The following is a 22,630-nucleotide window of genomic DNA, read 5'->3' on the forward strand; positions in this document are numbered from 1 at the left end:
GCCAAGGGTCAGCTCACAGAAAAGGACTGGAGAAGGAGGAGGTGGACAGGCCCCAGACTCCCCTCTACCAGAGGCTGGCAGTTCCCAGATAGGGTGATGGACAGGACAGTGTGGGGACTGGACAGTATGGTCCTGTTCTGCTTGAGGACCCAAGACTGGCGTTAGAGTGAAGGCAACCCAGCACCGGAAGTGGTGTTGGTGGAGAGCTGGGTGCACTTGCCCAGGTGGCGACGTGGAGCTGCCTTGACATCCTGGCTGGCCACAGCAGAGAGGGCTCCACCCCCAGCCCATGGCTTGCCACCCGGGCAATGAGGTGCTTCTCGCCTCCAGGGCAGTGCCAGGGGCCAGCCGCAGCTCTCCCTCCCTGCCCTCCCCCTGGTGGACTTATAACAGCTGGGTATGAAGGATGCTGTGTGATCAGTGGAGCCCTGGACCATCTCCTCCAGGAGACGCCTGTGTCTTGTGTAACAAAACTTCATTTTCTCCTGAGAACTGCCTACGTGATGAATTGGCCAGCTGTTCAGCATGAAATATGTCCATGCCTCCCACCCACCCCAGCTCTTCCACATGGCTCTCCATGTACCCCATTTCCCCTGCCCTCCACCCTCCCCATCTCTCCTGCTTTCCATCCTCCCCGTCTCCCCTGCCCTCCACCCTCCCCAGTGTTCCTGGCCTCCCTGGTGCCCCATTGCTCCAGGCAGCTGCGGCGTTAGTGTGCGCGTGTCCTCATGTTCGTTCATTTCTGCTGTGCTGTTCCAGAGGTGGCTGAGGTACAGAACAAATTCCTGAGCAGCCTGGACACAGGCCGGGCTCTTGCTGGGGTTAGACCCTGTGGAGCTGGCTCACTTAGTGTTCTGATGTCCCACATGCCGGCTTCCTTGTTGGGCCTGAGCAGCCCTTGGTGGCTCTGTGGACATCGTGAGCTGGCTGCCCTAGAAACTGCAGAGGTGTGTGCTAGAGGTTGCTGCAAGAAGAAGAGAGCAGAGCTAGTGGGGGAGGAGGGGAGGAGGGGAGTGCTCTGCAGGGCTGTGTGGGTGCCTCCCAGTGGGGTCAGGGGCAACCCTGCTCTGGTGAGAGAACAGGGGAAGACCGCACCACTCCCCAGGAGCTTCTGCTTTGGAGGGGATTCCAGGGAGGCGTGTGGGAGTGGGGACTGGGATTTAGGGTGCAGGGGGTCGGTGGAGCCGGGCGTCTCCTCTGCAGGGCAGGCTGCAGGCTCTGCATGCTCTCATCGCCCATCTCCTCCTCAGGTGCAAGGAGCTCAAGTACGCCAAGGAGCTGCCACAGATCTCCATCATCTTCATCTTCGTGAATGAGGCACTGTCAGTGATCCTGCGGTCCGTGCACAGCGCCGTCAACCACACGCCCACACACCTGCTCAAGGAGGTCATCCTGGTGGACGACAACAGTGACGAAGGTATGGTGGGGAGGGCCAGAGGGGAGACTCGGGGACACCTGCTCATGGGGACATCCGCCCCCAGGCTGGATGGCCAAGTCCCGGGCACCCAGGAGCAAGTCAGGACTGAGATGTGTTTTAGAAGTTACTATTGAGGGCCCTCTAAAAAGAAATTGCTGAGCCAGGTGTTCATGGCTTACATCTGTCATCCTGGCTACTCTGGAAGCTAAGATCTAGAGGATCCCAGTTCAGGAACAGCCTGGGCAGAAAGGTCCATCTTCAAAATAACCAGCAAGAACAAGGGCTGGAGGCGTGACTCAAGTGATAGAGCACCAGCCGAGCAAGCAAGCACAAGGCCTTGAGTTCAAAATCCTAGTAATATTTAAAATCAAAAACAACTTGAAGCCAAGCTCTAATCCTAGCATTCAGAAAGCTGACAGGAAGATTGAGTTCAAGGCTGGTCTGAGACTTGTTTGAAAATTAGAAGAGAAAACGAAAAAAATTGTGTCTCACATAATTCCCCCAGTCCCTAAATGGTGACAGGTTGGCTGGACGGAGCCACTCGTGTATCTCGTGTGGAATTCGGTGCCAGGAGGAGCCAAGCACGCAGGCATTTCAAACACAAAACAAGCAAATACCGGTTAGCCAGAGTGGAACCCCTGGGAGGGCCCGGGGGACTGTGGGATGCTGAGGGATGATAGTTACTGTCAGTTGTTCCCTGTGGGAGGGGTGACAGGTGCTGTTACTCATCCTGTAGTGCTGCCTGGCAGTGGTCAGAGTTCACAGGGCTCTAAAGGACAGGAAGCCAGAAGTGCTGCCTGGGCCCCCCCCATGCTGAGACCTCATGCCCCATGCCATTGGTGCCCCCCCCCCCCGTGAGGGGCAAGGGATGGAGCAAGGGCCTGTGGCAGAGCGGCTGGAGGTGGTAGAGCTCACAGAACCAGCGCTGGACCCTGAGGGCCTCAGCCTGGCTGGAGGGGGGGGCAGCCCCCCCCCCCCCCGCTCAGGAGTCCCTGCCCCCCCACAGGGAGAAGAGCACTCTCTGGTAGACAAGCCCCTGAGAGACTGGGTGGTGTCGACAGAAACACAGATTCATGGGCACATGGTTCATCAGGGAAGCATGGGCTGGGAGCTCATCCTTTCTCCTTTTTGTGGCTATATTGGGGTTTGAACTCAGGGCCCTATGCTTGCTAGGTAGGCCGTACTCAGCACTGGGACACTGCATGAGTTCTGACCCTGCCCACTTGGATCACTCCACCCTCTCCTGAGCCCTGGTACGTGTCTTCTCTGTGGACGGTCCCCAGTGTGGTCTGACCTGCAGCGATGCGGGTCAGTGATGATCCAGTCCCTTCCCCTCTGCCTCCTGCCTCCTGCCCTCAGTGCCTGCCCCAGTGTCAGCACTTCCCTCCCTTTCCCTTCCTCCCCTCCCCTCCCCTTTCTTCTCCTCCCTTCTGCGCCCCCCCCCCCCCAGCCTGGGGCCCAGCCTGCCCAGATCCTAGCTGTTGTTCGGGTCTTTGGCATTTTTTAAAGTTTGGTCTTCACTTGGGAAGGCTGGAGTGGGGAAAGTGGGTGCCTGGGATTAGATGGGCCCAATTTCTAGGCATATCCCATTATTATTTTGTGCATGGCTAGCCTCTCTTCATTTCTCCCTGTTTTAATTGATATGTAACTTGCTTACAAGAAAATACGCCATTGTAAAGCACACAATCCAGGGACTTTCAGCACAATCCTGAGGTGCTGTATGTGTCTGCACTCTCGAATTTCAGGACAGCCCCAGCAACCAACTGCCAGAGCCCTCTTGCTGGCTGCCAATCTTTCCCAAAGCCCTGGCAAACCAGGACCTGCCACGTCAGCTTTTTGCTGGTTAACAGGAGATAAGAGTCTCATGGACTTTCCTGCCCAGACTGTCTTTGAACCATGATCTTTAGCTCTCATTCTCCTGTTGGCTTTATGTAAGAAATAATTGCTTGACGCCTTGAGCTGAAGAGCTGAGGGACAGTGCCCAAGCCCAGAGTTCAAGCCCCACTACCAACAAAAAAAAAAAGGAATAATTGCTTGAGCCAAGGCCACACGTAGACCCATGCTTTCTTCTAGGAGTTTCTGTGTTTGGGTGCTTGGTTTGGGTCTTACTCCTTTGTGAGTGGATTTTTCTCTCTGATACTACCATTCCCACAGAGCCTGCCCTTTCCCCACCCAGCACCATATACGCCATCACCTCCATTCCCACGGGGCCTGTCTTCGTCCCCTGGCCTTCTCATGGCATCCTCACAAAACTAATGGAATGTAGACTTATTTCTGGGTCTTCGGTTTCTCTGATCTATGTGTCTATCCTTATGTCTTGGGAATTGCTTCCAAGATTGTGAGGTAAAGCCGTCCAACATTGCTCATTAAAAAAAAAAAAGTTTGAGCTGGGCTCCAGTAGCTCTCACCTATAATCCTAGCTACTCAGGAAGCTGAGGTCTGAGCCTCATAGTTCAAAGCCAGCCCAGGCAGAAAAGTCCCTGTGAGAATCTTATCGCCAATTGGTGCTGCGGCCCAAGGGCTTAAGCGGTAGAGGGCTAGCCTTGAGCACAAAGAGGCTCAGGGACAGCGCCCAGGCCCTGAGTGCAAACCCCACAAACTGACCAAGAAAAAATGTTTAGTTGGTTGAGTATGGTGGCATATACCTATAGTCCCAGCTATTCAGGGAGCCTAGCCAAAAGCATGAAGCAACGGTCTGGGGGTGTGGCTTAGTGGGCCCTGCATCCAGTCATTCTGCCAGGAACAATGGTTCTCTCTGTTCTGGGCTCCTGCCTTTACTCATATAGTGTATAACCAACTGCCTTTTACATTTCTTCAAGAAAAGGGAATTCGAATTATGTCCAGGAGTGGGTGAGTCTATAGATCAGTTTGAGCACTAAGGCCATCTGAAATTTTAAAAAAAATCCATGATCAGAGTCATCTTGCTATTTAAGTTGAATCCACTTCAGTAGTGTTACAGTTTTTATTACACGTCTTACAATTCCCTGGTTGAGTTTATTTCTAAATATTTTATTGCTTTTGATGTCATGGCAAATGAAATTGCTTTCTTAATTTCATTTCTGAACTTTTCATTACTAGTACAATCTATTCTCTATCAGTTGTATTTCTACAACTGATTGTGGCATATCGATCCTGTGTCTTTTATCTTTACTGAGCTTGTCTATTTGCTCTAATAGATTTTTCCCCTTTGGTGGATTCTATCTTCCTCCCTCTCTCTGTACAAAGACACAGAGATAGAATCATATATCTAATATCTATCGTGTTATCTTTAAGGAGTGATCATTCTTTTATTTTCTAATTCTTTTATCTCTGCTTGCACAGTTTCCCAGGTGTCTAGTTTTCCTGTTTGTTTGGGTTTGTGGGACCCCCATGCACCCCTTTTCCCCCACCTCTGCCTCTCTTTTGTGCCTCATCCTACACAGTCCATGAGCTGAGTCTGGGGAAACACAAGGCCCAGGAACCTCCCAGGCAAGATGGTGGAATGGAGATATTCCAAGATGCCCCAGGCCTGAGCCCAGCTGGCTCCCCGCTGTGATGCTGTGATCATGGCTGCTGACTGGGTATCTCCCTCAGTAGGAATGTTGATGCTCTCTAGCTCCATTGCCTTGTCCTCCCAGGTCTGTTTGTTTTATGAGAATGCAGAGCCTTATTATTGCTAAGATTCTCAGTGTTCCCCCCTCCCCTTTCTGGGTTTTTCTGGAATCTTCTCTCTCTGGGGTTTTGGGCTTTGCGGTGATGAGCACAGGCGTCAGGCAGGCAGTTTGCACTAACGACAGGGGACGTGCAGCGTCTGCAGTCCGGAGTCCACTTTCTGTCGGCTTTGGGGAAGTATTTATTGGTAGCCCCCGTCCCCGTTTGTTCTCTGTTAATTCTGTTTAATGCTGGCCGCCTTCTGCCAACATTACAGTCTCCTGTCTCTCCTCCTTCTGTCTTTCTTTCCAAATCTTTTTCTTTTTTTTCTTTTCTTGCTACTTTATCTTGTCCCCCTTGGTTCAGTTTTCAAATTTTCTATCATTCTGGTTGTCCTTCCAGGTGGCCACTTCCATCCTGCAGAACTTCTGTTTTACATCATGTTGCCCTTTTTACCCGCCGTCCCCCGAGGTGCTCGTAGTTTTTGTTTTCTGCCTGTCACGCTCCCACAGGCTCCTCTGGCTGGATTGTTTCGTTCCTATCCTTGTGTTGGAGAATCCATCAGATCAAGGACGGCCACGCAGAGCTCAGCATCTCTTTGCTTGGCTTTGGTGGTAGGGGGATTTGAAGTCAGGGTCTACTGCTTGCTAAGCAGGTGTTTTACCTCTGAACCCACTCTCCAGCCCCTTTTTTGCATAAGGTTTTGTTTTGCTGTTGTCGTTTTGGTGTTGGTCCTGGGACTTGAATTCATGGCCTTGGTACTGTCCCTGGGCTTTTTTTTTTTTTTTTTTTTGCTCAAGGCTAGCAACTCTACCACCTGAGCCATACCTTCACTTCCAGCTTTTTTAGTAGTTAATTGGAGATGAGAGTCTCATGGACTTGTCCTGTCCCAGACTGGCTTTAAACTGCAATCTTCAGATCTCAGCCTCCTGAGTAGCTGGGATTACAGGCGTGAGCTCCCGCGCCTGGCTTGCACTAGTTATTTTTCAGATAGGTCTTCTTTTATGCTTGGCAAACCTGGGCTGTGATCCTCTTACTTGGTGTTTTCCTGTGTCACTAGGGGTCTGCCCTGGAGGAGGAGGATGGGATACCATCCCGCCCCTTGCCCTCTCCTTTATTTCCTGGCTGGGGAGTGAACATTCTAGTTCTGCCATGCCCTGGCACCATGATACTCCGTGTCACCTGGGATACACAGCCATGGAGCCAGCAGGACTGAGACCTCCAGAGATCCATGGGCCAAAAACCCTTTGCTCCCTGTAAGCTGATTATCACAGGTGTTTGTTACAGCACCCAACACCATTAGGGTTTCAGGGTGATCTGGGTGCTTGTGGTCCTGTGGTTGGTGGCTTAGTGGTGTTTTAGCATAATTAGAGAGAGGTGGCATGGCGAGTGTGGTGTGGAGAGTGGCTGGCGTGGTGAGCGCACTTGAGGATGCTGAATGCAAAGTGATTCAAGAGGTAGATTTTAATGGCATGGACTTTACCACGAGAAGACAAGAAACAGTGAACCAATGCTTCTGAGACAAGCCGGGCCCCCATGGGCAGTGGGGGGGGTGGCCCCCGAGGCAGGCTCAGAGCACCTGGGCCCAGCCCTGGCCTTACGTCCCCTCTGCTCCTGTGGCTCTCTCTAGGAATCTCGTGGTCAGGACGCAGCTCATGCTGTGTTCTCTGCGGTGAGCGCTCACGCTGTGCTGGTGGCTCCCTCCTGGGAGGCACACAGACACCTTTCACCCAGAGTTCCTGTGCGATTCCCCTCCTGTGCAGCCTCAGTCTCTGTCTCAGTGCGCAGATCCGCTGTCCACGTAGCCTGTGCTGTACTCACTCTACCAAGGCATTTATTATAATTGTTATAATTGTTGATTTAATTACCATTATTCCTGTTGATCTCTGGCTGTACTTAATTGATAAGTTACTGGATAAACTGCACACATGGACCTTGCCCTTACACAGGGGAGAATTCCCTGTCGGGGTGGGGGCTCACAGCAGAAGCCAGGGTAGCGGTGAGTGGGGCTCCCACTGCGGGATGGTCAGCTGGCTCCATGGGCCAGGCCAGCAGGCCACATTCTGTCTGGGGAAAGACTCAACATCCGCACTTCCCTTTGGGCCGAGATCATGTCTAAGCTGTTCTGTCTTTGAGGCACGAGGCAGAGGGAAAGCCGTGGTGGGGAGGGGCTGAACGCATTCTCTACGCACAGGCTAGTGCATCACGGAACCCGGTGCAGAAATGCCAAACCAGAGTTGCCAGCATGCCCTCACCAGAGCACCCGTCCTGCAGGGTGTGTGAGGAATGCCAAGTTCTTAATGCCAGGCTCTGTGGTGCATACCTGTAATCCTGACACTTGGGAGGCAGAGGCAAAAGTTCAAGGCCAGCCATGTTTCATATAACAGTGACAGGAATTGGAAATTCTCAGGCCTGCGGGTTGAAGTTTGAGAAGTGCTTGTTGGAGCCTAGGTAGATTCTCCATGGTCTCCATCCGCTGAGGGTGACGGAGATGGGAAGGTGCAAATGTGTCCATGCTTCAGACCCAGCAACGAGGCGAGGGCGAGGGACAACATTGCCTGCCACTGAGCTAGATCCAGGGACTCCATCCAGCCCTGGGCAGCATGGCCTCTCCCAGACCGCTGACCATGGCAGCCTCCGGCCCCCAGGCTCCTTCACTGTTTTGGAAGAAGGCGGTGGGGAGTCCCAGGAGGAGCACTGAGCACGGCCTGGAGATGCAGGGCCCAGGGGTCATTCTGCACCATGTCTCAGTGCTGGGCTCCAGGGAGAATGCTGTCATTACGCTCTGCCCAGGCCACCAGTCCTCCCTTTCCCCTCAGCCTGGCTCCTTCTGGCCCTTCTGATCCCTGCAGTGCTCCTCCATTCCCTCCTCTCTCTCCAGGACTTGTTTTTTTTTTAATCAAAACCTTGACAAAGCATTCCCAAATGACACTAGACCAATTTCCTATTGAATTTCATCTCCTCCTAGAAGGCGAACATATGTCTTCATGAAATGAGCTTTTGTGTTCTTCCTTGAGTTTCTTGATGAGAAGGAAACAGAAACAACGTGGAATTATTTTCTTGCTCCCCTTTAGTTTTTGCTTTCCCACTCTCCTACGTCTGCCGAGGCTCCCGCTGGCCAGGGCACCAACCTGCACTTGGTGACGCCAGGTTGCATTGTGCTTCAGCTTTTCCCTTAGGTATGGGAACTGGAATAGGAGAGTCTCCTTCGGATTGCATCTCGATTTGCAAACGGAATTAGCCCACTGGTTGTTGGAATTAATGTAGTAAGCTCTTGGACTGGTTGTAAGCGTGTCATGAGCTCACTCATGAAGAGCAGTGTTTAGTCCTTGACAACATGGCTCGGGCCTAGATGTCACGCTTGGCACAGATCCCCTGGCATCTTAAGGCTGTTACAGGCCCTGCTAGCCCTGTGCCTGGTGTGTGGGCACCCGGGATACATTCTTCAGAATGTCTCTGTGCGGATGGAAGAGTCCATTCATAGGCCAATAAAGAGGACAGGAAAATGAGTAGGGAAATTGGGAGGAGCTGTACTGCCCACTGCCTTGCTTGGGATATGAAAGCCAGGGCTGTGTCCTACTGTAGGTGTAGAAACAGAGACTGTAGCTTGTCCCAGCACAGCCCTCCTGGAGGGAGGTGCAGGGCAGGGGAGGGGAGGGGAGGAAGGCACAGGGCAGGGAAGGGGAGGGGATGGGATCTGGCTGTGATGAACACTAGGCAGCAAGCTTCCCCGAAGCTCTGTGGGCGTGGCTGTGGCTGGGTGCCATGCTACAAGGCCCTGTTCACAGACTGGCTGCGTTTCTGTCACCTGCAGAGGAGCTCAAGGCCCCCCTGGAGGAATATGTGCACAAGCGCTATCCCGGGCTGGTGAAGGTGGTGCGGAACCAGAAGCGAGAGGGCCTGATCCGAGCACGCATTGAGGGCTGGAAGGCGGCCACGGGCCAAGTCACCGGCTTCTTCGACGCACACGTGGAGTTCACGGCTGGCTGGTAGGTCCCCTGCCAGCCCCAGGGTCTGCAGGGTGGTGGGAAGCAGAGGCTGGAGGTGGGACGCTTTGACTGTGTCCTTGGGGGCCATTGGAGGAATGGCAAAGGCTGGCTGGCAAAGCCGAGACTGCTGGGGTAGACGGACTGCTGCTGTCCATGCTAGGCCACCGTCCCTGCAGCCTTCACTAGCATTGTTCCCCATCATGCGCCATGGGGTTTGGTTTTGTTTAGTGGTGGGTGCTGGGGTTTGGATGCAGGGCCTTGTGCTTGCTCAGGAAGGAGCTCTTCTGTATGAGCCATACCTCCAGCCTATTTTGCTTTAGTTTCTGTTTCAAATAGGGTGTTTGCCCAGATTACCCTCAGAGCACAATTCTCTTACCTATGCCTCTACAGAGCCGGGATTACAGGTGTGCACTACCATGCCTAGTTGAACTAATTAATTAGACAAACTCAAGATAAGCTGGGAATGGTGGTACACACGTATAATCCCAGCACCTGGAAGGCTGAGGCAGAAGGATCTTGAGTTCAAGGCCAGCCTTGGCTACATAGCAAAAAGCTGCCTCAAAAAACAAAGAGCAAAGCGTCAGCAAAGCTCAGGGTATCCCTCTGAAGGAGAGTAAGATGGTCACGTTTTTACTCCTTTCCCTCTTTGCTTGTTCCCATTTCTGGGGAAGACGGCTCCCGGTTATTATGAGAAAAGAGATCTCCTTAGAATTCTGCCTACTCAGGCAGTTGCCCAGGATTTATGGGATTGTCTTTAATATCATTTGGAGGAAGAAGAAATTTATTCTGTGCAGATGTAGCCCCTATGTTCTCCCAGGTAGAAAGAACATAAAGAGAAATTGTTTTGTACACAAGAAGTAGAAGATGCATGCTAAAATTAGAAAAAGGACTTTACAGTTTGAGCACACAGTCAAATGATTATTGCCCATTAACCAACTATATAAATCAACACCCAATGGCCAGGGCTGATTAATGAATGAGAGGAATCTTTTCTTTTTAATTGACACATCGTGACTATATGGATTTGTAGGACGTGGTGTGAGATTTTCACAGTCCTATGCAATAGGCATTGATTAAACCCAAGAAATTAGTATATCTGTCACCTGAAACCCTGATTATTTCTTTGCATTGGGAGCATTTAAAAAAAATCTCTTCTAGCTGTGTTGAAATATACAGGATATTATAACTAACCACGATCAGGCTACTGTACTGGAGAACACAATAATTTAATCCTCTGCCTCCACCATGCCCTTTGCCTACCCCCTCTCCTAGTCTTCAGCCACCTTTACTCACCTGTGGCTTCAGTGAGATCAAACCTCTTTAAAAAAGAAGCAGAGTAGTACACTTACCAAATAATTGGTTTAGAAATTATGCACAGACCCAGATCTGAATATTCTGGCGCCAGGCACCTGTCTGCCTGTTTAGAGTCATTGGAGGATGGGTAGGGTCGCTGTGAACCCTGGCCCCTTCCAGAGTCCCCACGAATCTGCCACCCTCTTGGGTAACAGATGTCTTGTCTGGTTTTTCAGTCTTCAAACCCTGGTGATTTCTGGCTGTGCATACAGTCTCAATTTTTCGCCTAAGTTCAGAGTTGTTTGTCTCTTATAGTAGTTCTCAAAGGAGGTCTCCTGGCCTGCAGCACAGGCACCGTCAGGAACTGGACAGGAACGCAAACCCTCAGGCTCCACCATTCCTGTGTGCCCAAAGCTGGCGTGTGACACTCAGGGTGTGGAGTCCTCAAGCTGTCATAACTAGCTCTCCAATCCAACTGGATTGGAGTTATAAGCCAGCACATGAGTCCAGTCCTCTAATCACTAGCCATCACAGGAGTCCAGTCCTCCAATCACAAGCCAGCATGTGAGTCTAGTCGTCCAGTCACTAGCCAGCATGTGATTCCAGTCCTCCGATCACAAGCCAACACATGAGTCCAGTCCTCTAATCACTAGCCACCATGGGAGTCCAGTCCTATCACAAACCAGCGCATAACTCCAGTCCTCCAATCACAAACCAGCACATGAGTCCAGTCCTTCAATCACTAGGCAGCATGTGATTCTAGTCCTCCAATCACAGGCCAGCACATGAATCCAGTCTTCCTGTCACAAGCCAGCACATGAGTTCAGTCCTCCACTCACAAGCCAGCACAAGTCTAGTTCTCCAATCACCAGTCAGTACATGACTCTAGTCCTCCAATCAGCAACTATCATACGTCTCCAGTCCTCCAGTCACACGACTCCAGAGTGAGAGATGTTGAGCTAAGAACCTTCTTTTTTTATTTTATTTTTCTGGTCTTGGGGCTTGAACTCAGGGCCTAGATGCTGTTCTGGGCTGGAGGTTTGGGGATTCCACTGGATCTTGATTCTCTGGATCTCTTCTTCAGAGCTTCCAGTGGTAACCAAGACAGTCCTGGGCAAAGCTGTCATTCAAAATCTGGCAGGATTTGGCATCTTGTCCCTGCCCCCCCCCAAATCTGTAGTCTAAGTGGAGGCCGTCTGGTCAAATCCACATCTCTCCAGTCATGAAGACTTGTGCTTTGCATTCCCATGAGTGGCCCATGTCTCCTTCCCAACTATGACTCCCACTACACTGTGAGGGCTGCATCCATGCGGCAGGACCAGAGCCACCTGGGGGATGTGTGGTCCATTCAAGGAGGAGGTTGGAAACCAGACCATCTAGGTTAGAATCCTGCTGACTGTGTGGCCTGGGGCCAGCTCCTCAACCTCCCTGTGTCTCAGTTCCCTGATTTCTAAGATGGTGAATGTCGCTTCTCTCCTACGATTGCTGTGGGGTTTCATTAGGCCATGTAAACCACGCAGCCAGGTGCCAGCACTTAGCAAGGGTGGATCCCCAGCAGCTCAGGCCCAGCAGAGGCAGCAGGGTTGAGGAGAGGGTTGAGTCGAGAGTCACTAAAAGTGAGGGAAGATGCAGGGGGTTAGTGGCACTTTATCTGTCTCCTTGGTGGTGCTGAAGGTGTTCTCACAGGAGAGCGGTGGGGGCAGGACCTGGAGGGGCCAGGCCTGACTCCTGTCTAGGAGCTGTGGAACGTGACCCCTTTGGCCTCAGCTACAACATGCTATATGCAAAAGTATTAAAGGCAATAGCTGCCCTTGTTCATTTTCAGTTGAAGGGTAAGCCAGGCACTGGTTGTTAATGCTTGTACTTCTAGCTACTTGGGAAGCTGAGATCTGAGGATTGCAGTTCAAAGCCAGCCTGAATAGGAAAGTCCAGGAGACTCTTAGCTCCAGTTAACCACTAAAAAGCCTGCAGTGGAAGTGTGGCTCAAGTGGTAGAGCTCCAGCCTTGCATGAAAAAGCTCAAGGACAGTGCCCAGGCCCTGAGTTCAAGCCCTAGTATTAGCACATGCACAGGGATGTTCATGTAGGAGCGTGCGTGTGCGTGCACGCGCGCGTGCGCGCACACACACACACATACACACACACAAAGATAAGATGAGCCAGTGAGTACCTCAGGAGCTGCAAAGCAAGAGAGATCGGAAGTAGACCTCGTGTTTCCTCTCATCATCCTTCTCAGTAACTCAGAGAAGTGGGATTTTTTTTCCCCTGCCTCTCTTCCAAAGCCTGTGGCTGTCTGTGATCTGAGCCGGGGATTAGTGCCCGGGCTTAAGACTAGAGCTTTCCTTTCCTTCTCGAACGTGGGAGATGATCCCTTCCTTCATCCGTCTCAGATGCACACTGGCAGAGGAGTCTGGCTGTCTGCCTTCTCCTAAGCCGGCCAGCTGCACCTTGAACCTGGAGTGGAGCCCCTCCTGCTTGGTGCTGGCTGCTGCCCCATCCCCAGGGGCAGGCCGGGCAAGATTGTGCTGGGCTTTGCATTTAATTAGTCCCAAGTCTTCCATCGAGAACCAATTCAATTAGATCCCTTTTAAGAAATCAATTAAACAATCTACTAAAGTAACTGAAATAGTTGCACACACTAAAGGCTAGAAAGATGCTTGTCGGAACCGCAACATAGGGCCCAAAGTGACCTATTTGGGGGAAGGGAATTTGGTGCCAGGAGAGAAGCAGTCCAGAGGTGGCAGCTGTTGCCCTCCAGGGGGCAGCCGCAGTGGGTGCCCAGAGCCAGGACTCTGACTTGAAGAGAGGTCTGGAACTTTCTGAGGGTTTGATATGAATTCTCTTCCCCAGTCTTCTTAGGCCAAAGCAGATATTTCACTGTAAGGATTTCCAACATGGAGGAAAGCACAAGCCCTGCTTTGCCTGCATCAAGTCCCCTACCACCGGGGGTTGGGGGGGGGTTGGGGGGGGCTGCAGTCTCCACCTCGGGCAGGACCTCTGGTTTGGGGGCCTTGGTGTCCATCTGAGTTCCCGGTGCCCAGCGCCTGGCCTTTTCTCTACGTGGCTCCTTGTCTCGGGTGTCCCTGGGGCTGGATCTCAGCGGAGGTTGAATTCCTCTCCTGTGTTGCAGGGCAGAGCCTGTCCTGTCTCGAATCCAGGAGAACGGGAAGCGGGTGATCCTGCCGTCCATCGACAACATCAAGCAGGACACCTTTGAGGTGCAGCGCTACGAGAACTCAGCCCACGGATACAGCTGGGAGCTGTGGTGCATGTACATCAGCCCCCCGAAAGACTGGTGGGATGCCGGGGACCCTTCCCTCCCCATCAGGTCAGTGCCCTGTGTGTGTGTGTGTGTGTGTGTGTGTGTGTGTGTGTGTGTGTGTGTGTGTGTGTGTGTGTGTGTGTGTGTGTGTGTGTGTGTGTGTGTCATTGGCTAACCAGCCTGATCCCAGGGTAGTAGGGCAGGGAGGGGGCTGGGGAGATGCCACGGGTGGTGCAGGGGGGCAGACAGCTCCCCAGAGGGTCAGTGGAGTCTCAGGGTCCTGGCCTCTTTGCGAGGGAGGGTGCTGCTCTTTACTCCTTCAGCTGTGGTTTGCAAGTTCAGCCACACCAGGAGGTTGGCACTGGGAATTAGAGGCCTTGTTCTTCCTGGGTCTCGCTCTGGGGCTGGAGCTTTCTGCTGGGCACACGGCCTGGCCTTCGTGTTTTCTTGGTTATGGGCACTGTGGCTCACTGTCTGGCCTGAGTGCTGGGCTCTGTCACAGCTTAGGTACAGGGGCGGCTGCAGGCACCACGCTAGGGGAACATCTACCTGGCTTCCCTCTGGTCCTTCTGGACCACTATGTGATTGTGAGGCCTGGTATTTCTTGCCGTGTTCGTGGTCCAGGATGACACAGTGGTGGCCGTGGGGCATCTCGTGCAGCCGGAGGGCCCCAGAGAGCTGCCCTGGGACTTGGGGCCCTGCATGGTGGCCTGTGGTGTGCATGGAAGGCAGGGGATCGTGGCTGCAGCCAGTACCAATTCCTGCAGTCACAGAGAGTGACAGAGACCACATGTGCCATGTCCCAGCCGTCCCCAGTCCCCTCTGCACCCTGCATCTCTGCATCTGCTCTTGGCCACCTGAGTTTCCTCCCTGCTTCCTCCCCCATAGGGCCATCTTCTCCTTCTGCACCCTACAGTGTAGTCCAGGGTGACCTAGGGTTGGAGATCTTTCTGTTTCCGCCCCACCCCCACCCCGTGCTGGAATTCATTACAGGTGTGTGCCACAGTACCCAGCTGCCCTGCTTTTCCTGTCTCCTTCCTGTAAAGACCCTTAAATTTAGGCTTGGGGTTCATATGATTAGTGCAGGGCAGTCTCCTCACTCCTGATCCTTAGCATAACTAGATGCAGTATCTGCAAGATGAAACTTCCCAACCTCAGAGCTCAAGTGTCAATGTGGTGGTCAGGATGCAGCAGCATTATTAGTTAGGTTTTTTTGTGCTGGCATGGGGGCTTGAACTCAGGGCTTTGCACTCTTGATTAGCTTTTTCCCTCAAGGCCTGCACTCTACCACTTGAGCCACACAGCTCCATTTCTAGCTTTTTGCTGGTTCATTGGAGATAGGAGTCTTACAGACTTTCCTGCCTGGGCTGACTTTGAACTGCGATCCTCAGATCTCAGCCTCTTGAGTAGCTGGGGACAGGCATGAGCCACCTGTGCCTGGCTACAACAGCATTATTATATAGGAAAGCCAGAATGACTGACTGAGTCTTGTTCAGAAGAGGTGGAGCAGGCGCAGGCAGCTTCCTGGGTTTAGGGCGTGTTTGCCAGTGCTGTGTGGAAACGCAGAGGGGAAGGACGGGCTTGGGCTGAGGAGCTGAGCACAGATACCACCATCAGGTTCTCGCTCAGGTTAAAAAATGGTGATGAACGGGGTGAAAGGCATTTCTTGGTGCCCCTCTTACACGGACATCTGAGCTGCCTCTGCGGTTGGAGACCCCGGGTTTGCGTCCCCTCTCAGCTGGGGCTCCCGCCCCACCATTCATTGGTTAGTTTGTTGGTTCAATGGTGTGAGGCTGCGGAGCAGTCCTCATGCTGGCTGCAAGGGATAAGAGCGATCTTCCCTGCAGTATAACCGAGGGCTGCGTGGGACCTTCTGAGAGATTCCACCTCCAGGCCTGGTGCTGGCACACCCACTGACCTTCAGATCTGAAGGGGAAGGGAGGGAAGTGGTAAATCTGAAGTTCGTATTTCTGCCTGGGGGAGGGGGGAGGAGGGTGGTGGAGATGGGTTATGGTCCACTCTGATGTGGGGAGGAGGAGGCGGAGGGGCCCCCATCCAGGTGGATGTGTCCAAAGGGAGACATGGAGCATCTTCTCCCATGTTTTACCAGTGCTGGGAACATAGTGGATGATTAAAATGCGCTTTTAAGAGAGTCACGAGAAGTCGTGATCATGAGTCATTAATATTACAATGCTGTATGAAATGGAATCAGATCCCAGCAATCTCCTTTGAGATGTCTCTTAAGTCCTGAAACACGTAATTTGTGAAGAGGCGGTGGGGTGCTGAATCGTAGGAAGAGAACTGTGTTCACATCTTTCTGATATTAAGCGGGTAGAATGCACTTGCTTCACCCGTAGAACATGGTGGTCCCTCTTCCACCTTTTCCTCCTTCCTGTCCTCTTCCTTCTCCTCCTTTTCCTCCTCGTGTTGCTAACGTTTTAATACTTAGAAGTTTCTTCTTTACAGTTTCCAGAGACCAGCTTTTCTGGTAGGTGTTGTGACACAAGACATTTGTCCTAGGGAATGCTGGCTCTGTCTGGGTTAGTTCTGTCCTGATTCTCCCTAGATAGTTTTTCCTTTCTGCCTCTATAGAGTCATTTCCTGTTGCTCTCCTGTGCTGCAGGGTTTCCAGCAGAGAGAAGACAGGTGTCAGGGGTAAAAGGAGTCATCTGCAAGGCTTGGGGTGTTTAAGAGTACAGGCCTCTGACCCAGAACTCAGGATCCTCCAGTGTCAGTCAGTCTCCTGAGAGCTGGGATTACAGGCAGGAACCACCATGCCTTCCTCCCACAACTCTGCTTTGTTTCCCTTCTGTCGTATTTGGCTTGCTCAGCGAAGCGAGTCCTTCCCTTGTTCCTGGATACAAGCATAAGCAGTCCCTGGGATGCTTCTCATTACTCCTGCATGAAATAAAGACCCAGAGTCACTCCAAGCCCCCAGTGGGCTCCAATTCCATTCCATTAGCCAGTTTAGTGCAATAATAACCTGGAAGTAGTTGAAATGAATATCTCTAGCCCTTCGGCTGTGAGTTCCTGTCTGGGGGTGCTGGTAGGCCCTGTCTGCTCTTTGGGTGGGGTTTGCAAGTCGTCCACCCCCTCCCCACCCCGTGCTGCTTGCTGGAGCAAGCGTGGATGCAGACTCCCTCCTGTCACCCTCCACCTCCGTCTCCAGAGCCCTGCCATCCACTGCCTGGTACATCCCCTTAGGGTTCCTTGTTGATTTTTTTTTGGTGGGGGGAGAGGGATGAACTCTGGGCCTGGACTCTGTCCCTCAGCTCCACAGCTAGCGCTCTACCACTTGAGCCACAGTGCCACTTCCGGTTTTCTGGTGGTTTATTGGAGGAAGGGTGTCTCAGAGATTTCCTGCTCCAGCTGGCTTTGAACTGTGATCCTCAGATCTCAGCCTACTAAGTAGCTAGGATTACAGGCATGAGACACTGATGCCCTGCTATTCATTGATTTTTTAAAATTGTGTCTCTATCTCCTTATACTGCCCAGTCTTGGATGGTGGCTTGGTGTTGCTCTGTGACTCAGTTTCCTGGTGACTGAGTAAGGAAATCATTTAAGAATGAGGCAAGCCAAGTACCCGAGGTTCACGCCTATGATCCTAGCTCCTAAGGGGCCTGAGAACTGAGGATTGTGGTTCAAACCCAGCCCAGCAAAAATGCTGGAAATGGGGATGTGGCTTAAGAGCACCAGCCTTGAGTGGAAAAGTTAAGGGACAGCATACAAGTCCCAATTACTAGCACAAAAACTAAAATTAAAAAAAAAAAGACAAGGCAGGAAGCAGGATATAGTGAATGCAAAGGAGGGAAAGTGGATGCATGGAATGAGACCAGAGGAAATGAGGGGTGACAACTCTGTGGACCTAGGATTACAAATTCAACCCAACTTCCATGGGATATCTTTACCAACTAAGACAGAACAACTACTGCGGATGTGTTGTGATTGGATACAAACTTAAAATTTTTGTATTCCTTCATCACACTGAGCAAGAAGAGAAGCTGTGTGTGGCTCTCTGCCTGCCAGTGTCAGTACCTGCTTAGCTTGGCACCCCAGGAGACCTGCTGCCCACAGCGGGCCTGACTCTTCCTGCAGTAGACAGGGCACAGGGTGCCACGGGGCACACCATTGCACACACACAGCGCATGACTTTCCATGGGCGGCAGTGAGCGAGTCAGGTGACGCCCGAGCTCCTGCTGCATGTGCTGTAGCCCTATAATTAGTGACATTGCTCATTAATAACCAATTCAAGCTGATGAACAATTAGCCGTCCTTAATCCAACATATAATTTGGTCATGAATTATAAGGTGCAGGAGTGTTACACCTGCTCAAGTCGGCTAGGTGGAGGGCTGCCTGCATCTTATCTCCACAAACCTGGGGACCTGGGCCTCCCGTCTCAGAGGAGTTCTCAGCCTTGCCCGGCCCTTGTGCCCACCACTGGCATTTTCTGGCAGTCCCGGTGGGATTTGAAGTGAGGATTCACACTTGCCAGGCAAACTCTACCACTTGAGTCATGCCACCAGCCCTTTGGTTTTGTTCATTTTCAGACAGTGTCTCAAGCTGATTTATGAGACTAACCCTGGATGGTGATCCTTTTCCTCCTGAGTAGAGATTAAAGGTGTGAGCCACTGTACCCACCCTATACAACATTATTTTATTATTGGGGGGGGGGTGGAGGGTGGGTGTGGGGACAGACCCTCCCTAAATCTTGCAGTCATCTTTGGCAAACTTGAATGTTTGCTTGAAGACACTTGAAATTGCAGACGCTAATCCAGAAGTCCTCTAGCCTAACAGAGATGAACCAGAGTGGAGACAAGAAAAACGGAGACTTTATTTGCTTAAAAAGTCCCTTCTAATCGGACAGCCATTGTGGAGAATGGGTACTGTATCAGTTGCAGCTTTAATGTTCCTTGTAAAAATTAAAAATACACCCAAGGAATCAATCACACCACCCAGTGACAACTGCCATTAATATTTGATGTGCATCTTACATATTGCACATTCTTACACCTCTCGTAGACTTTTGTGGGTATGTGTCTTAGAAGTCAAGTGCATGTTCACGGAGGCCGTGTCCCTTCTACGACCCCTCTGCTCACCTCAGATGGGCTTTTTCCGAACCTCTGTGTCTCCAGCCAGCCATCTGTCCCTGGGGCTTAGTTCTGTTTAGTTGCTGTTATTTCTTAGCTTTCTCCCATGGGCTCTGGTGCATCAGCCCTGCTTCCTTCGCTCGCCCCTGTACCCTGGCAGTGCCAGCTCTCCGGTCTCCTGGTTCCCAGCACGGCCCTGGCCTCCTGCCATTCTTTTCTGTCAGGCACCGACCACCCCTGTCAGCCTCAGTCTCCTGCCAGGGACTTCACTGTGGATACAGGCTGTGAGAACTAGGTCTCCAGAGACCCTGAGCTCCTGCCCAATGTGGCTACAGACTGGAGTTCCCACAAGCTCCCTTCAGGTTTGGGAATTTGCTAGAATAACTCAAGGGAATCTTGGAGTACTGTTACCAGTTTATCCTAAAAGACAGAGGTGGAGAAAAGCCAAGTAGCCCTGGGCCATCTCCCCTTCCCGGGCCTGGCAGTCCCCCCCCCCCCTCCAGGCTGTCTCCCAAGTCATAGGAATGAGAGGAGCAGGCTCTGTGGCTGCTGGCTTCCCTGGGCTCGGGTCTCCATGGCATGCAAGGCTCAGCTGCTTTTGTAATGGGCATCATGAAAGCTCAGAGAAATGCCTGCCTTCTCAGGTTCTTTTATGTTCTGAACTACTTCAGATCATGTAGCGTTTTGTTATTCCTCACGTGTGCGCACATGCACACAAACCGGTCCTAGGACTTGAATTCAGGGCCTGGGTACTGTCCCTGAGCTTCCTTTATTTTAGCTCAAGGCTAATGCTCTACCACTTAAGCACAGTTTCACTTCCAGCTTGTGTGTGTGTGTGTGTGTGTGTGTGTGTGTGTGTGTGTGTGTGGTTAATTGGAGATAAGAATCTCACAGACTTTCCTTCCCAGGCTGGTTTTGAGCTGTGATCCTTAGGTCTCAGCCTCCTGAATAGCTGGGATTTACAGGCTTGAGCCTCTAGCGTCCAGCTTCAGCATTCACCTTTGATGAGACCTGGTGTCTTTGTAAACAGCAGCTCTTGGCATTGTTTCCAGGATTTTAAGAGGTTTAATCTCTGCCAATTTTGTACTTAATCTGATGGTTTTCTGCATTGATATTTCTTTCATTTGTCAGTAAAACACTTGAGAGCTTTTGTTTGTAGTCAAAGCGCTTTCCTCCATCCTAACAGCATTCTCTCTCTCTCTCACACACACACACACACCACACACACACACACACACACACACACACACACACACACACACACACACACACACACGCTCACACACCATCTGATGTGCAAATCTTCTCACAGAACTCCATTTTTCTGGCTTTCCTGAACATGAACTCTAAAGGCACATTTGCTTTCTGCCTCTTCCCTGGCCTCTTGCGAGGGCTCTCCCCCCCACCCCTTACGATTGACTTCTCCACTGGATTATTCTTCCTTTTGTCTTTTTTAATGGCAAAGCATTTAATGCTGTGTTTCCCTGAGTGCAGAACTCCACAGCTCATCGCTTTCACCCGTTGCACTGGGTTGCCGCCGGCTTCTAACAGCCTGTAATTCCAGGTTTTATTTCTCTTCCATTCTGAGAGAGAAAATTAGATGCATTTTTATAGCCAACTGATTCTCCTGCCCTTTTCTTTCCTCCGCCCTCCCCTTTCCTTCCTCTCCTCCTCTTCTTCCTTGTCTTCCTCCTCCTCTTGTCTCTGTCTACGTCTCTCTCTCTCATTGTGGAGCTGTGGTATGAGTGACTCCATCCTGACTTGTTCTTTGAGCTATTAGGTTCCAGTGCAGTGGCCTTCTAGAATTGTGTTTAACACACACCATGTGATTGGTTTTTGCATTTCGGTAATGTTCTTTGTGCACCCCCTTTATTCACTCATTTGGAGAGGCTGTGATGCCAGGTGCAATGCCCAAACTTTTCCTTTTGCTGAGATGATTGTGCCTGCTAGACTCACATGCCTTGCCTTGCCAGCATGGAGGAGCTGGGTTCCACAGGGCAGACCATGGTGCCAGGAGAGCCTTCCTGCATGAAGAACGAATCCCACTGGGAAAGTCAAGCAGAGGCAGGGGGAGGCATGGTACAGTACACACTTGGCATGCATCCAACCCTGGGCTCAAAAAAAAAAAAGTAGCACCAAAAAGAAAAAAAGCAAAATTGAAAAATGAAGTAGGTTTGCCCCTCAGTGTATGGTCCCAGCCCTCGTCAGCGGTGTGAACTGGTTAAGTCATGAATCTTGAGTTCTGGGGAGCTTCAGTGAGGAAATGTATGTGACCCCGTGTATGGCACAGTTCTCTTATACATCCCCAAAGTTGCATGTCGGTGTTAAGTAAATCTCTTGGTAGAAACAGCTGAGGATATCTCCTGAAGTGCAGGCATTCACAGCAGGCAGATAATAGGAATGGCTGCTCTGTTTCCCCAGCTGCCCCAGCTCCCCCACAGAACACTGTTCCCCCCAGCCCCAGCCCTGCAGGCAAGGCCTGGGGAGAAGAGGGGCACCCCAAACCTGCTCCCCACTTAGTGCAGGCCTGTGGGTCCCAGCACACAGCCCATGCTGGTGGGCACTATCCTGTGCCTTCATAACAGATGGCTGATGTTTGTTTGCTCCAGGCCCACGGGGAGTGGAGCGTGCCCACTGAGGTGCCAGTACACGGGCACAGCAGATGCACCGGTAGGGTGTAGTGTGCCCACTGAGTGGGCAGGGATGGCTGGGCTGGACCACCGGACCAAGGGGGAAAAGAGGTCTGTCAGAGATGGCTGTTTCTTAAATAGAATTTTTGGTCCAGTGTTTCAATTTCAGTTTAAAACGAAGAAAATTATTGAAAACGAAGAAAATTATACTCTTGGGAGCTAATCAGGGTTGCAATCCTGCAAAACAGAGAATCAAAAGCTCTTGAAAATGTGCTCCAAGGTTTGACAGAATGGCGGCATTGTTTCTGGTTGTAAACCTCAAGGGGTAGGAATTCTATCACTTGTAAGTCAGGGAGGTGATGACTTCTGACCAGGACGATGGGGTCAGGCAGAGCTGAGGCTCTGCGTGGCACGTGCAAGGGGTTTGCTGTATTGAACACCGGCAGGAGTTAATAGACCACGTGTGCGGAAATGGTGGTTTGGCTCCAGTTCAGAGGTTCGGCTGTGAAAGTGCCAGACAAGATTTGCCAGTGGCCTCCTGGCTCTTGTAAAAGGCGCCAGTCAGAGATTCTCCATTTTTATTTCCTTCCTGGACATAGAGCAGATATAAATAAATAGAAACGAAATTACCACCCTGCTGACAGAGGCAGGCAGACCAGGCAGGTGCTGGTGGCTGCCATTTTGAAAGATGAGCAGATCTCACAACAAGAATTTGGGACTGAGGCCAAAGAGAGGATGTAAAAGTTTGTAAGACTTCTGAAAACATTCTTGCTCTTCTGCTCGAAATCCAGCACCTTTTTGTACTGGGGCCTTGTGCATTCATTTGGCTTTTTCACTCAAGGCTGGTGCTCTACCACTTAAGCTACACCACTATATTTAGCTTTTTGCTGGGTAATTGGACATAAGAGTTTCTCAGATTTATCTACCTTGAACTTCTCTCCTCAGATCTCAGCTTTCTCAGTAGTTGGGATTGCAGGCATGAGGCACTTGTACCCATTTCAAAATTCAGACTTTTAAACAAAATATATTACTGTTTTTATGAAAGAATGATTTCTACATATATATCTATATATATATAGATATATATATATATCGGCCTTTGTTCTAAGCCCAATATTGACACTGTAGACTTGTCACAGGGAAGAAAAACCTATTCCTCCCAGTGAGCAGTAGAAATCTGGCCTCCTGTGAGTTAGACAAACACATTAAAAATGACCTGTTTATTATTATCATTATGCTTAGGCAGGAAGGGTTGACATAAAGTGTGGATATGCTATATTCTCTTCTTGTTAAGAAACCCAAGTATTTACTGACTGACTGGT

The 22,630-nt window shown here is 51.2% G+C and overlaps 1 protein-coding gene across 1 annotated transcript in view; it reads left to right on the forward strand.

Annotated features, from left to right (window-relative positions):
• Positions 1 to 22,630, forward strand: part of Galnt17 (polypeptide N-acetylgalactosaminyltransferase 17) — a 140,907-nt gene that overhangs the window by 57,393 nt on the left and 60,884 nt on the right. Inside the window, exons 3-5 of the mRNA XM_070035600.1 lie at positions 1,251 to 1,417; positions 8,862 to 9,036; positions 13,459 to 13,656. Coding sequence (XP_069891701.1) covers positions 1,251 to 1,417; positions 8,862 to 9,036; positions 13,459 to 13,656 — 540 coding nt within the window. The remainder of the gene's footprint in view (positions 1 to 1,250; positions 1,418 to 8,861; positions 9,037 to 13,458; positions 13,657 to 22,630) is intronic.

Source organism: Dipodomys merriami, unplaced genomic scaffold, assembly GCF_024711535.1.
Source record: "Dipodomys merriami isolate MVZ:Mamm:240054 unplaced genomic scaffold, mDipMer1.0.p SCAF_26, whole genome shotgun sequence".
NCBI classification, from domain to species: domain Eukaryota; kingdom Metazoa; phylum Chordata; class Mammalia; order Rodentia; family Heteromyidae; genus Dipodomys; species Dipodomys merriami.